Source organism: Scyliorhinus canicula, chromosome 3 (assembly GCF_902713615.1).
Source record: "Scyliorhinus canicula chromosome 3, sScyCan1.1, whole genome shotgun sequence".
NCBI classification, from domain to species: Eukaryota; Metazoa; Chordata; class Chondrichthyes; order Carcharhiniformes; family Scyliorhinidae; genus Scyliorhinus; species Scyliorhinus canicula.
In genome coordinates, this window is record NC_052148.1 from 3,916,402 (window position 1) to 3,930,434 (window position 14,033).

Sequence of the window (14,033 nt, forward strand, 5' to 3'; positions counted from 1 at the left end):
CCTTAGCCTAGCAGATTTTTTCCTTTTCAAGTATTTATTAAATTTATTATCGATTCTGTTTGCACCATCTTTCACTGGTGCAATAAAATCTTCTGTCGCCATTTTTGTGCCTGTTTTCTTTCCACATTGTGGTCCTGGCTGAGGTTTGCAAATATTGCAATCTTTCCATCTTGAAATTTCCTCTGCCCCGTTATGCATTGGCAATGTGTTCTATTCCTGCACCAGACTTGCCATGGAGAGCACTCCATTGATTGTTAGAAACCCAACAAGAACACCTTGCAACTGCTCAACAACCACTGACCATCTCCCCTCACCCCCACCTCTCCCCCACTCCCCCATCCCTTGAATCTCTTGAATCTCCTGATCACAGTAGCGATAAGCCAATAAATGGATGGCTTGGAATTTTAGTGACACTGGAGGGGCAGGTTAGTGTCAGAATGTAGGAAATCTCACCCTCAATCTCCAGCTTCATATTAAAAGGTGATGATGTGGAGATGCCGGTATTGGACTGTGGTGGGCACAGTTATAAGTCTTCCAACAACAGGTTAAAGCCCAACAAGTTTGTTTCAAATCACTGGCTTGGAACCACTAGTTTGGAATCACCTTATGAAGGAGCTGCGCTCCGAAAGCTAGTGATTCCTAAGCTAGTAAGTCCTGTTGGACTTTAACCTGGTGTTGTAAGACTTCTTACATTAAAAGTTGTCAGATGTGAAAATGCAGCACTCCCTCAGTTTGAAATATACCAATAGAATTCATTGTTTCTCCATGTCTTTGGCTCTACTCCCAGCTTGTTCAAAACTATCTCCTTTTCAGGGTTGCTGTGTTTAACTTCCTCCTCCTACTTCCTGGGTAAGATTGGGGCTGTTACAAAGTTACTTCTGGAAAGAATCACAGATTGACCAATTCACAAACAAGCTGAATGCCCAGAGCTGAGGGGGATTGATAGAAAGAGGGCAGAGATACAGAGAGGGAAAGAGGGATTGACAAGGAGGACTGGCAGAGAAATATGTGTTACTGAATGAAGAGAACTGTTAGCTGGAGAGTAAAGGGCTGTGATCATTCACAATGTTTGCCAGTTGTGTGTGTTTGGTATTTCTGATTTGGGGCCGGGTTTTAAATCGTTCAGCATCAGCGAATGAAGAGACTCCGGCTGATGATGTGAATGCTGTCAGAAACAGGACATTGTTAACTGTCCCCAGTAATGGAGCCAACAATCATTCACCAGGAGCTGAATGGGACACCAAGATTAAAGGAACGGCTTCACGTACACAAGATGCTGCTTCAGGTAAGGGGGAAATTTGGTCATTTTCATCTCAACACAGAAAGTACAGAAAATATTGCAAATATCCAAATATCGAAAATTGAAATGACCTGGGTAGAATCTGAGTACTGTTCAGATAGTCGGCACTGGCAATGCTTGGGCGGGAGGCGGGGGGGGGGGGGGGGGGGGGGGGGGGGGGGGGGGGCACTGGGGGTTGTGGAATGTGGGGTTGCCCACCAACGCTACTTTGGTCATCTATTGTCTCCAGACTATAGGCCACACGTTGACATCTCATTTATGGCTCCCAGCCTTCACCAGATCAATCACATTAATAAAATAAAAGTACTAAGTCAAGAAAATAACAAAGGAACCAGATGGTAACGTGATTTTCTTTATTGAGAATTCATTTATTTAATCGAGAAAACAGTTTCTTCAGGTTGCAAGGAGCATTTTCAGCGATTATTTTGGAAAATCTATCCTCCATCCCGCCGCACACCTTTTCCGGAGCAGTGCATCCCCACTGGCAGTACGATCCTCTGTCCCGGCAGCCGGCCAATGGGGTTTCCCATTGTGGGCACCCTCATTCAGTTGGGAAGTCCTTGGCCGTCAGTGCGCTGCCGGTGAAGGGGAGGGTCAGAGAATCCAGCCCATCGTTTTTCCATTCTACCCTGTGTGGACAACATTAGATATTGAAATAGAAAATAGAAAATCGCTTATTGTCACGAGTAGGCTTCAACTGAAGTTACTGTGAAAAGCCCCTAGTCGCCACATTCTGGTGTCTGTTCGGGGAGGCTGTTACGGGAATCGAACCGTGCTGCTGGCCTGCTTGGTCTGCTTTAAAAGCCAGCGATTTAGCCCAGTGAGCTAAACCAGCTTCTCCTCGGGGATATAATTTACAACCAAGATGTCTGCCATTTAAGATGGAGATTTTGGCTGGAATTCTCCGGCCATTTGCTGGTGGTGGGATGCTCTTGTCCTGCTGGTAGAACCCACCCCCTGCGGACAGGTTTCCCGGCAGTGTGGGGCGGCATCAATGGAAAGTCCCACTGACTGCGGCCGGAGCAGAGAATCCAGCAGCCAGCGAAAGGTGTGATGCCTCCCACTGCCGAGAAGCAGGTGGCTGGGAGGCCAGAGAATCCCGGCTCTCAGGGGGTAATGAATCTGTGGAACATCCTTTCCCAGAGAATAGTGCAATCATAGAATCAGCGCAAAAGGACACCATTTTTATGTGAGAGATTGATAGATTCTTAATTGACAAGGGACAATCAGAGCAGCCATGATTTTATGAAATGGCAGAACAGATTTGAGGGGCCTAATGGCTTATTTCTGCTTCCAGGGCCTATGTTTGTCTATCCCTTCATTTCAAACACGGAATGTGGAGGGGGGGGGGGGGGGGGGGGGGGGGGAAGAACTGGTGCTCAGTTCGAAGATCAAGTTTTGAGAAGCTAAAGGAGGTCGGAAGATTTGCCTAACTAGGAGCGAGAGAAATAAATCTACAATGTAGACATTTATCTGGGAACAAATTTGAACTTTTTGCTCAGAGAATTGTTATTCTCGGAAGAGTGGTAAATCATAAGAAACTCTCGACGTCAGTGTTTTAAAGTATAAGGTGACACACGAAAATACGTGCCGCTTATATTCAGCAGAAAGAATTCTAATTCTGCTTTTGGGCACGTTTGGCGGGGTGTTTTACAGTGGATGCAGCGCCAGAATCGCCTTGCCTCACAGATTGGGGTGTCATTTTGCCCGAACAGCCTTAATCTATGCACAACTCCTCCTTCAGGGCCCCGCATTATTGACCCCCTTTTACCCTCCCAAATGTCTCAATGCCCATGGAAACCCCCCCTCTCCAATAGGAAAGGCTCCCCAGGTCTGATCCCAGGACGTGCCCCTACCACCTAGCACCTGGGCACTGTGGTACTGCCAGCCTAGCACCTGGGCACTGTGGCACTGCCAGCCTAGCATGCTGGAAGGACCACCCTGGAGCCCTGGGTGCTAGGGGGCGGGCCAGGGTACTACCTTGCCCTGTCCATGACTACCCAGGGATAATAGCCTGTGTGATACCCAAGGTGCCGTTATGCCTGGTGCATGTTTATAGAAGCCACTGCTAAACGGTGCCCTGTCCCCATCTCGCAGGCGTGGCCGTTGACTCCAGGGAGCCGGCTGGAACTGACCCAATGGCTCACCTAAATGTGGTTGTTTGGATCACCCCCAGCAAGGGCGACTGCCGCCAGGTTTCATGCTGCGCTGGTCCCAGCTCAATCACACCCAGGATGTGAAGCCAAATGGTGCTTTTTAATAAGTTGATAAAGTAAAAAAAACACTTTTAAATGTGAAATACCGATGTGATATCATTTCAAATAACGCTCCGCGTCGCCACATTCCGGCGCCTGTTCGGGTACACGGAGGGAGAATTCAGAATTCTCAGCTGGTACGGGAATTGAACCTACGCTGCTGGCCTTGTTCTGCATCACAGGCCTATATCTGGAATTTCGAATTTCTCTTAGAATATAGAATTTACTGTTCAGAAGGAGGCCATTTGGCCCATCGAGCCTGTACCGGCCCTTGGAAAGAGCACCCTACTTAAGCCCACAACTCTGCCCCAGACCTGTAACCCAGCAACCCCATCAAACCTCTTTGGGCACTAAGGGCAATTTAGCACGGTTAATCCAACTAACCTGTACGTCTTTGGACTGTGGGAGGAAACCGGAGCACCCGGAGGAAACCCACACAGACACTGGGAGAACGTGCAGACTCCGCACAGACAGTGACCCAAGCCGGGAATCGAACCTGGGACCCTGGAGCTGTGAGGAAACTGTGCTAACCACTGTGCCACCGCGACGCTCTTCCAAAGGTATCAGTCTTAAAACAGATGTGATAAAAAAGGGCCACCATTTCTTTTCTATCCCTGACAGCCTGTGAGAAGATGTTGCTGAACCACCTCCTTCACCCTCGTCTCTTGTGCAAGACCATTTCGGAGATAATTAATGATCAATCATGGTGCTTGGGACTGGAGTCACATTGAGGCCACACCAGATAAGAAGGACAGATTCATTTCCCAAAAGGACATTTGTGAACCAAAGTGATAATCGTTCCATTGTCACCATCACTAAGTGTAGCGTGTGTGTGAATGGATCATTTAAAATATTGTTGAGGGATAATTGTGTAAAGAACGGTGTGTGTTTGTATGTTTGTGTGTGTGCAACTAAAACACTTTCACAGCCGACTGAGGTTTTACAACTAAATATGAAAGGTTATTAATGTTTATTTCATCCCAAAAGGGGCGACACGGCCGCACAGCGGTTAGCACTGTTGCGTCACAGCTGTAGGGACCCGGGTTCAATTCCGGCCTTGGGTCACTGTCTTTGCGGAGTCTGCACATCCTCCCCGTGTGTGCGTGGGTTTCCTCCGGGTGCTCCGGTTTCCTCCCACAGTCCAAAGACGTGCAGGTTAGGTGGTTTGGCCGTGATAAATTGCCCGTAGTGTCCAAAAAGGTTAGGTGGGATTACTGAGTTGCAGGGTGGGCTTGAGTAGGGGGCTCTTTCCAAGGGCCAGTGCAGACTCAATGGGTCGAATAGCCTCCTTCTGCACTGTAAACTCTATGATATGGGGGCAATAAGAAAGACATAAAATATTTTCATATTTTGGAAAAGAAATTCGGCTAAAGAAATTTGGCATGTCTGCCGAATTCACCTGAGGAAGCTAGTGATTTGAAACAAACCTGTTGGACTTTAACCTGGTGTAAGACGTCTTACTGTGCCCACCCCAGTCCAACTCCGGCACCTCCACATCAGGAAGGCAGGCAGCATTATCAGAGACCCCTCCCACCCAGGTATTGCCTTCTTCCAGACCCTTCCATCAGGCAGAAGGTACAGAAGTCTGAAGACTCGCACATCCAGACATTGGAACAGCTTCTTCCCCACAGCTACAAGACTCCTCAACGTCTCCCCCTCGGACTGATCTGTTCCCTGTAGGAACACTATTCGCGACGCCCTATGCTGCTCTTGCACATGTATTTGCTTTGTTTGGCCCCTTGTTCCGCACTGTAACCAACCACTGTTTGTCGATCTACCATTTGTCAATGCACTCTGTTTATTATTCTCGTGTCTACTATGTACGTACTGTGTACGTTCCGTCGGCCACAGGAAAATATTTTTCACTGTACTTCTGTACATGTGATAATAAATCAAATCAAATCAAAGACTTTGGACGGAATGAAACACCTCTGGTCGGATGGACTAGTCAGGACTTTGGTTCTGTGGTAAACAGGGCCGGCCCAAGGCACCGGCAAATCGGGCAGTCGCCCGGGGCGCCAGCAACCCTAGGGCCGGCGCTGGTGGTAGAGCCCATTATGCCGGTTTGGTAGACTTGGAAAGCAGCCAATCAGCTTGGTTGGAATCCAGGCCTTGGACAGATTCTTGTTTGAGATTGGTGGAGTTTTTTGGAAACTTCTGCAACAAGAGAAGCCAGCTCCATTTTTTCAGTTCGAAGAAGAGTTCAGCCCTGAACTATGAAAGAGATCTTTGGACTGAGAAAGTGCAAGCTGGTTTTACACAGGTCTATAACACTCTTTGTCGGAATGGCTGAGAACAGCTGAAATTGTCGTTTAAACTGAGAGCATTCTTTATTATACAGCCAGAGTTCCTGTGCAGTAATCAGGTAAACAAAAGGACTAGAAAATGTTCCGATTTAAAACCCAGTAATATCTCAGGGAGGCAGGGGCTCCACCTGGAGGCCGAGAGTCAGAATTGCATTGACCGGAATCTTGTGTAAAAGTTCACCTGGTGATAAAAGGGCGGTACTACAATGACCTGAATCCTGTGTAAAGCTCCACCTGGTTGTCGAAGGATGGAACTGCACCGACCTTCATCGTTAATTCTTTGAGGAAGTAAGAAAGTTGATTGATGAGGGAAGGACTGTAGATGTCATATACATGGACTTCAGTAAGGCGTTTGATAAGGTTCCCCACGGTAGGCTGATGGAGAAAGTGGTCGCATGGGGTCAAGGGTGTTATAGCTAGATGGGTAAAGAACTGGCTGGGTAACAGGAGACAGAGAGTAGTGGCGGATATCAGAGGATAACAGAGAACAGTAGCTTTTCCCCAGGGTAGAGGGGTCAATTACTAGGGGGCACAGGTTTGAGGTGCGAGGGGCAAGGTTTAGAGGAGATGTACGAGGCAAGTTTTTTACACAGAGGGTAGTGGGTGCCTGGAACTCGCTGCCGGAGCAGGTGGTGGAAGCAGGGACGATAGTGACATTTAAGGGGCAAATACATGAACAGGATGGGAATAGAGGGATACGGACCCAGGAAGTTTGTAGTTTAGTCGGGCAGCATGGTCAGCACGGGCTTGGAGGGCCAAAGGGCCTGTTCCTCTGCTGTACTTTCCTTTTCTTTGTTCTTTGTTCTTTGCTCTTTGGAAGGGAGTGTCTCAAAATGGAGAACTGTGACCAGTGGCGTTCCACAGGGATCCGTGCTGGGACCACTGTTGTTTGTGATATACATAAATGATCTGGAGGAACGTTTTGGTGGTCTGATTAGCAAGTTTTCAGATGATACTAAGATTGGTGGAGTGGCAGATAGTGAGGGGGACTGTCAGAGAATACAGCAAAATATAGATAGATTGGAGAGTTGGGCGGAGAAATGGCAGATGGAGTTCAATCGAGGCAAATGCGAGGTGATGCATTTTGGAAGATCCAATTCAAGAGCGGACTATATGGTCAATGGAAGGGTCTTGGGGAAAATTGATGTACAGAGAGATCTGGGAGTTCAGGTCCATTGTACCCTGAAGGTGGCAACGCAGGTTGATAGAGTGGTCAAGAAGGCATACAGCATACTTGCCTTCATCGGACGGGGTATTGAATACAAGAGTTGGCAGGTCATGTTACAGTTGTATAAGAATTTAGCTCGGCCACATTTGGAATACTGCGTGCAGTTCTGGTCACCACATTACCAGAAGGATGCGGATGCTTTAGAGAGGGTGCAGAGGAGGTTCACTAGGATGTTGCCTGGTATGGAGGGTGCTAGCTATAAAGAAAGGTTGAGTAGATTAGGATTATTTTCATTAGAAAGACGGAGGTTGAGGGGGGGACCTCATTGAGGTCTACAAAATCATGAGAGGTATAGACAGGGTGGATAGCAAGAAGCTTTTTCCCAGAGTGGGGGACTCAATTACTCGGGGTCAGGAGTTCAAGGTGAGAGGGGGAAAGTTTAAGGGAGATATGCATGGAAAGCTCTTTACGCAGAGGGTGGTGGGTGCCTGGAACACATTGCCGGCGGAGGTGGGAGAGGCGGGCACGATAGCGTCATTTAAGATGTATCTAGACAGATGCATGAATGGGCAGGGAGCAGAGGGATACAGATCCTTAGAAAATAGGAGACAGGTTTAGATAGAGGATCTGGATCGGCGCAGGCTGGGAGGGCCGAAGGGCCTGTTCCTGTGCTGTAATCTTTCTTTGTTCTTTGTTCTTTGACCTGAAGGTCTTCAATAAACCGATTTCCCAGAGGCCTTGGCTGCAGCAGCAACGATTCATCCCAAACAATTTATTTTAATCCCCGTATTTTAAATCCTCCCCAAACCTTACTGTGTCTCTCGGTGGGGAGATGATAGATCTGTTCTTGGTTAACATACCTATGTGTCGCCGACTCAGATATCACTCGACAGAACATAAAACAGAGCTTCATGCGTGGAGTAAATTGTAGCTTTATTCAATCAGTTTTAAAATGTCTCTTCATCAGGTCAGTTTGTTTGCAAATACAGAGTTTTAGAAAGTTAATTTTGTCCGAGCAAACGCAGATGACTGAGTTGAATTCAATACAAATTACAGTTCTTGATAATTTCTTCAAATCAAAATACACAATACAGGGAAGTTGGAAATAAACAAAATGGCGGCTTTCCAAGCAAAGTACAGGAAATAGGTTCAGAAGTGGAATAAGGTGATCCTGGGTTGGATTACTCAAACCCGGCACCTCGCTTTAAGGTAATTGCTATCGTCAATGTTCTGTCCCCTTTCTGGCTGTGACTGGGTCATAATAATTATAGATTATTCAATTCGATTGAAATGTCTGTCCATCAAATTTTTACATGGTTGACTGAGATATTGCTTTTCCCACCAAGCTTTATCCGACTCCATAAAAACTGGACTGGGAAGGTTGCCCAGATTTTCATACTAACAAAATGTGTCCTTGCTTCTGTCTGGCCTTATCTAATCTGATCATTCCCCTGCTATTCAGCAGGTCATGTTTGAAATGTGTGACTTTAATAAACCATTTTAATAAACCATTTTACTTTGAAACCATTTTTTACTTTCAACTTATTACATACGAAAAAGGTAGATTTCTATCGGGGGTGGCACAGAGTTTGGGGATTCTGTAGACGAGTGGACCATTGTCCTGTTATTTGGAGTAGTCGACAGTTGAAGATCTCTAAAAAACACCAATTATTGGGTAATTTCCGTACGTTGAGACTCCGGCGTCTTTCGGGCTGGAAATGACTGCGCGCTTACCCAGGGTGTCGATACACTATCGATACAAATATGTTACCCCGACACATTGAGGTTTAATTTTCTGTAATAACCTTTGATGTGGCACCTTCAATATAAAATACCTTCTGGAAATCGAAGTACAGTACATCCACTAATTCCCCTTTATCCATGTGACACCAGTAAGGAACTCCAATGAGGGAGTTAAACCTTTTTCATAAAACCATGTAAACCCTCCAGATTGCCGTGAAATTTTCCAAATGCTCTGCTTTAACTTTAAGAAAGGTTTTTAACGTTTTCCCTGTCTGGCTAACAGGCCTGTGGTTTCCTGCTTTCTGCCTGCCTTCCATTTTGCTGTTTTTCAATCTGACGGAACCCCCCCCTGAATCTCGGGGATTTTAGAAGGCTAAAGCGAATGCATCGACTATCTCATTAGCCACTCCTTTTAAACTATTGGAGTGATGTCCAGTTAGTTCTCAGTTGGAATCTTGTGTACAGTTCTGGGCACCACACAACAGGAAGGATATGAACACATCGGACAGATCGCAGGAGACATTCCCCAGAATGGTTTCAGGCATGAGAAAATTCTGTAGAGGAATAGATTGGAAAGATTGGGACAGTTCTCCTGGAGCAAAGAAAACTGATAGAGATGTTCAAAATCATGAGGGGGCTGAACATAGAACAGAGAGAAACTCCGCCTAAAAGGATCAAGAATGAGAGGATCACAGAATTATCATCGAATCATTGAATTTACAGTGCAGAAGGAGGCCATTTGGCCCATCGAGTCCGCACTGGTCCTTGGAAAGAGCACCCTACTTACGCCATATTTACGTTGGTTTGCAGAAGTAAGCAAATGTGATGTGGAATAAAATCTTTTCCCATAACAAGTGGTTTAGGTCTGGTATGCACCATCTGGAAGTGTGGTCTAGGCAGGTTCAATTGAGACATTCAAGAGGGAATGAGGTGATTGTTTGAACAGAAACAATGTGCAGGAATACAGGGAAAAGCCTGGGGTATTTTAATGAGCCATAGGTGGTGAAGACACAATGGGACAAAGTGCCTGTGTACTGTAACAATTCTGTGATTCTGTATCATCCATCCGGACCAGGGGATTTGTTAACTCACAGGACCAAGAATTTTCTGAAGGGCATGTCCCTGATGATTGTACTTTTGAGAGTTGTCCCTGCAGAGGGTGTTAATGAAATGAAATGAAAATGAAAATTGCTTATTGTCACGAGTAGACTTCAATGAAGTTACTGTGAAAAGCCCCTAGTCGCCACATTCCAGCGCCTGTCTGGGGATCGAACCGTGCTGCTGGCCTGCTTGGTCTGCTGTCAAAGCCAGCGATTTAGCCCAGTGTGCTAAACAGCTGGTTATTAGCTGGTTAGTGTGCTAAACAGCACACTAACCTAACCACTTGATTTATTCCAAGGCGTGCAGAGAAAGGAAGCTGCTGCCCAGAAGTGTTGGGGTGGGAGCAGGGAGCAGTGGAAAGTTCTCTCCTTGGGAATCCTTCACTTTTCCATTGGGAATTTAGCTTTTTGGGGGCTTGAAACCCTCACAGACATCATGGGATGTGGACTATTAGGTTCCTCATAATCTTGGCAGAGTATGAGCCTTCCTGTCAAGAAACATCACATAAGAACATAAGAACTAGGAGCAGGAGTAGGCCATCTGGCCCCTCGAGCCTGCTCCCCCATTCAATTAGATCATGGCTGATCTTTTGTGGACTCAGCTCCACTTTCCGGCCCGAACACCATAACCCTTAATCCCTTTATTCTTCAAAAAACTATCTATCTTTACCTTAAAAACATGTAATGAAGGAGCCTCAACTGCTTCACTGGGCAAGGAATTCCATAGATTCACAACCCTTTGGGTGAAGAAGTTCCTCCTAAACTCAGTCCTAAATCTACTTCCCCTTATTTTGAGGCTATGTCCCCTAGTTCTGCTTTCACCGCCAGTGGAAACAACCTGCCCGCATCTATCCTATCTATTCCCTTCATAATTTTAAATGTTTCTATAAGATCCCCCCGCATCCTTCTAAATTCCAACGAGTACAGTCCCAGTCGACTCAACCTCTCCTCATAATCCAACCCCTTCAGCTCTGGGATTAACCTAGTGAATCTCCTCTGCACACCCTCCAGCGCCAGTACGTCCTTTCTCAAGTAAGGAGACCAAAACTGAACACAATACTCCAGGCGTGGCCTCACTAACACTTTATACAATTGCAGCATAACCTCCCTCGTCTTAAACTCCATCCCTCCGGCAATGAAGGACAAAACAAGGAGGTGGGATTTTCCTTCAACAAGGGAAGCCTGGCGAATGTAAGAACCTCGACCCAGATGTGGGTTGGGGGGGGGGGGGGGGGGGGGAGAACCCTTCAGGGAGTGAAGTTTGTATATTGCGTGTGTAAATACATCTTTTTGTTTAGCCTCCACCATCGTCGCTCTATCAGGTTTCAACACTGGCGATGAGGATACATTGGAGCTGCCGATGTTGGCAACTACATCAAACTAGTCCCACTTTTCAAAGGCCTCTGGAGGCCGCTTTACCAATGACAGCCATGGCACGCATCGGGAAACTTTGATGCAGGTACGGATGTTTGGTCCCAATACTTGGAAAAACGCAGTTTGTTTTCTGTACAAATGCCATTATCAGGGACGAATACCAAATGGTCATTCTCCTTAGCTGGCAGGGCTGCCACATACAACATAGTCAAGAGCGGAACATTACCCAGACGCACTTGATACGCGCTCTTTCACTGACTGGGCCAGGTTGGTGGGCGAACATTTCACCCCAAGCTGCCATCATAGTTAGGCTTTTCAGGAATGTTTAGTCTATCATGTGATTTGCAGCACATTGGGCTGTGCCTGTCAGGTTAGAGGGGGCTTCAGTTTCAGTTTGACGGCTTTGGACTGCAGATGGAGAAAGAAGTAAAAGCTGTTCCAGTAAAAAGCACATAGGGTTGTGGCTAACAGACTTGGGAACTTTACAGATATAGTTGTATTCCGGAAGGAGTTTGAATCTGCTGGCTGGAACTGGATCAGAATTTCAGGAAAAGGACCAGACCCATTCACGCGAGGATGCACATACAGCGCATCGCGGTTTACCTTGGCGAAAATCCAGACGCCTTGATTCGCCTTCCCAATCTGACAGGACTGTCGACACCCACTTGCCCTGGCGCCCTCGATACGTTGCACATCACGGTATCCCCAGTCCTGACCTGAACTCAGATGGATCCCCAGTTAGCCCATGTCCGGCACATCATCTTATACGGCGCTCAGCTCAGTGCTTTGATGGACAACCTTAGGGTCGAAGATAGCGGAGTACTCTTCTGGGGGACACACGGCTTCTTCCTGGTGAAAGGTCCAGCCCCTTTTTAAGGATTTCCATAAAGGCTACCAGGGGTATCGAAATGAAAATATTCATCGAAATGAAAAGTGCAACTACTGGTATCGACGCTGATATTGTGAAGGTCGCCGTGCAGTGTAGCCAGTGCCCGGAGCACTGAAAGCTTCCGCCGGTGGTGCCCCTCCAGCTTTGGGATTGGTCGGGATTGGTTGCAGCATCAGGGTTGCAGGGCTGTTCCAAGGGTCAATGTCCCTGGATCTGGTCAACGCCCTCTCAAAGTGGGCGGATGTTCACTGCATTCTGTCGGCAACCTCCAATTCCTTGATCGAGCGGCTCCACCAGGTGTTCAGTAAATACAGTGTGCTGCACCATGTCCTTGAAAAGGGATTTAGTTTAATTTGATTTTGTTATTGAATTGGACCAGCTAAGGGGGAATTCATTAAGTGTTATCATACATTGCTGTAGCTGTGTGGTGTCTTTATGTTTGTAATTGATAAAAATTCTTGCTCTGTTTATAGATATATATATATATATATTTTAACTAAGTTCTTAGAAAGTTCTTAAAGGTGATAGGTCATGTGGACTTAATAATACACTTTGGAGTTTCTAAGTCCTGGCCCATAACAGCGAGGACTGCAAAATGACGATCAATCATATTTCCCACACTGGTTTCCCATTGGCTCTGGCTGGTCATGTGCCTCTCGGCTGATTGGCTGTGCTAGTCATGTGACTGCTCACCAATTGGTCGAGAGGCAAGCAGACCCCGCCTCCAAGGTGGAGTATAAGTACCCAGAGTTCCCGGCGGTCGGCCTTTCACTGTAGTCGACCACCGGGCTAACATCTAGCTGATTAAAGCCTGAGTTTGGACCTTCCTCGTGTCTCGCGTCCATTGATGGTGCATCAATTTAATCAGCTAGAATTTTGAGATGGAGCTGCGCATCAAGCCAGACTGCCTCTGCATCAGCCCACATGCTTCAAACGCGCCAGCGACCTTTAAACATTGGCTGGCGTGTTTCAACAGTTACCTGACGACCACAGCCAGTCAGCCCACCAAGGGGCAGAAACTCCACATCCTCCACTTGTGCGTGGGCACGGGGGTATACTCGATGATCAAGGACGAACAGGACGATGACGCTGCCATGGATCTCCTAAAAGGACACTTTCTCCGGCCGGTCAACCAAGTATATGCTCGGCATCTCCTAGCTACGAGACAACAGCTCCCCGGTGAGTCCCTCGACGAGTTTTACCGGCTTACCAGGTTTACCTCGCAGCTCGAGAGAGAAATTGCGCCTGTCCCCAAGTTTCGGCGACAGAGCACATGGAACTTTTAGTCAGAGATGCTTATGTTGCCGGCATGCAATCCTCCTCGATCTGTCAGCGATTGCTGGAGAAGAATGATCTCAACCTAGCTGAGGCACGGACCCTCGCAACCTCCCTGGAGGTCGCCGACCAGAACGCCCGCGCTTACGCCCCCGTTTGTGCGGCAACACCCTGGACTTCGTAGCACGTGCCCCCTCCGTCCTCCGCTGACCCCGACCCCCCTCAGGCCTGCGCTGCGGGACGCCCCGACAGGCTAGCGGGGCCCTGCTGCTATTTTTGCAGCCTCGCTAAGCACCCCCGCCCGCGCTGCCCGGCCCGCTCCGCACTGCGTAAGAGCTGTGGGAAGATGGGCCATTACACCGCCGTTTATCAGACCGCGGATCGCCCCCCCCCCCGGGCCCTCTCAGGGCCCAACGCAGCGCACTGATCTCTCCGACCCGCCTCCCGGCCCCCGCATCCGGCCCATGGACCTCCCTACCCCCGCTCCCGGCCACCCCAATTGGCCCGCAGACGCCGCCCCCAACCGCCACGAGGGTCCCGCGAGTGCCCCCATCTTGGGCCCCGGGTCCTGGACGCCGCCATCTTGGGCCAACACGGAAGGCCCTGCCAGCGATGACTCTGCC

At 47.9% G+C, this 14,033-nt stretch overlaps 1 protein-coding gene across 1 annotated transcript in view; it reads left to right on the plus strand.

Annotated features, from left to right (window-relative positions):
* Positions 1 to 899: 899 nt before the first annotated feature.
* LOC119963597 (disintegrin and metalloproteinase domain-containing protein 12-like) overlaps positions 900 to 14,033 on the plus strand; it is a 604,211-nt gene continuing 591,077 nt past the window's right edge. Inside the window, exon 1 of the mRNA XM_038792928.1 lies at positions 900 to 1,285. Within this exon, the coding sequence (XP_038648856.1) occupies positions 1,066 to 1,285 (220 nt within the window). The 5' untranslated portion in view covers positions 900 to 1,065. The remainder of the gene's footprint in view (positions 1,286 to 14,033) is intronic.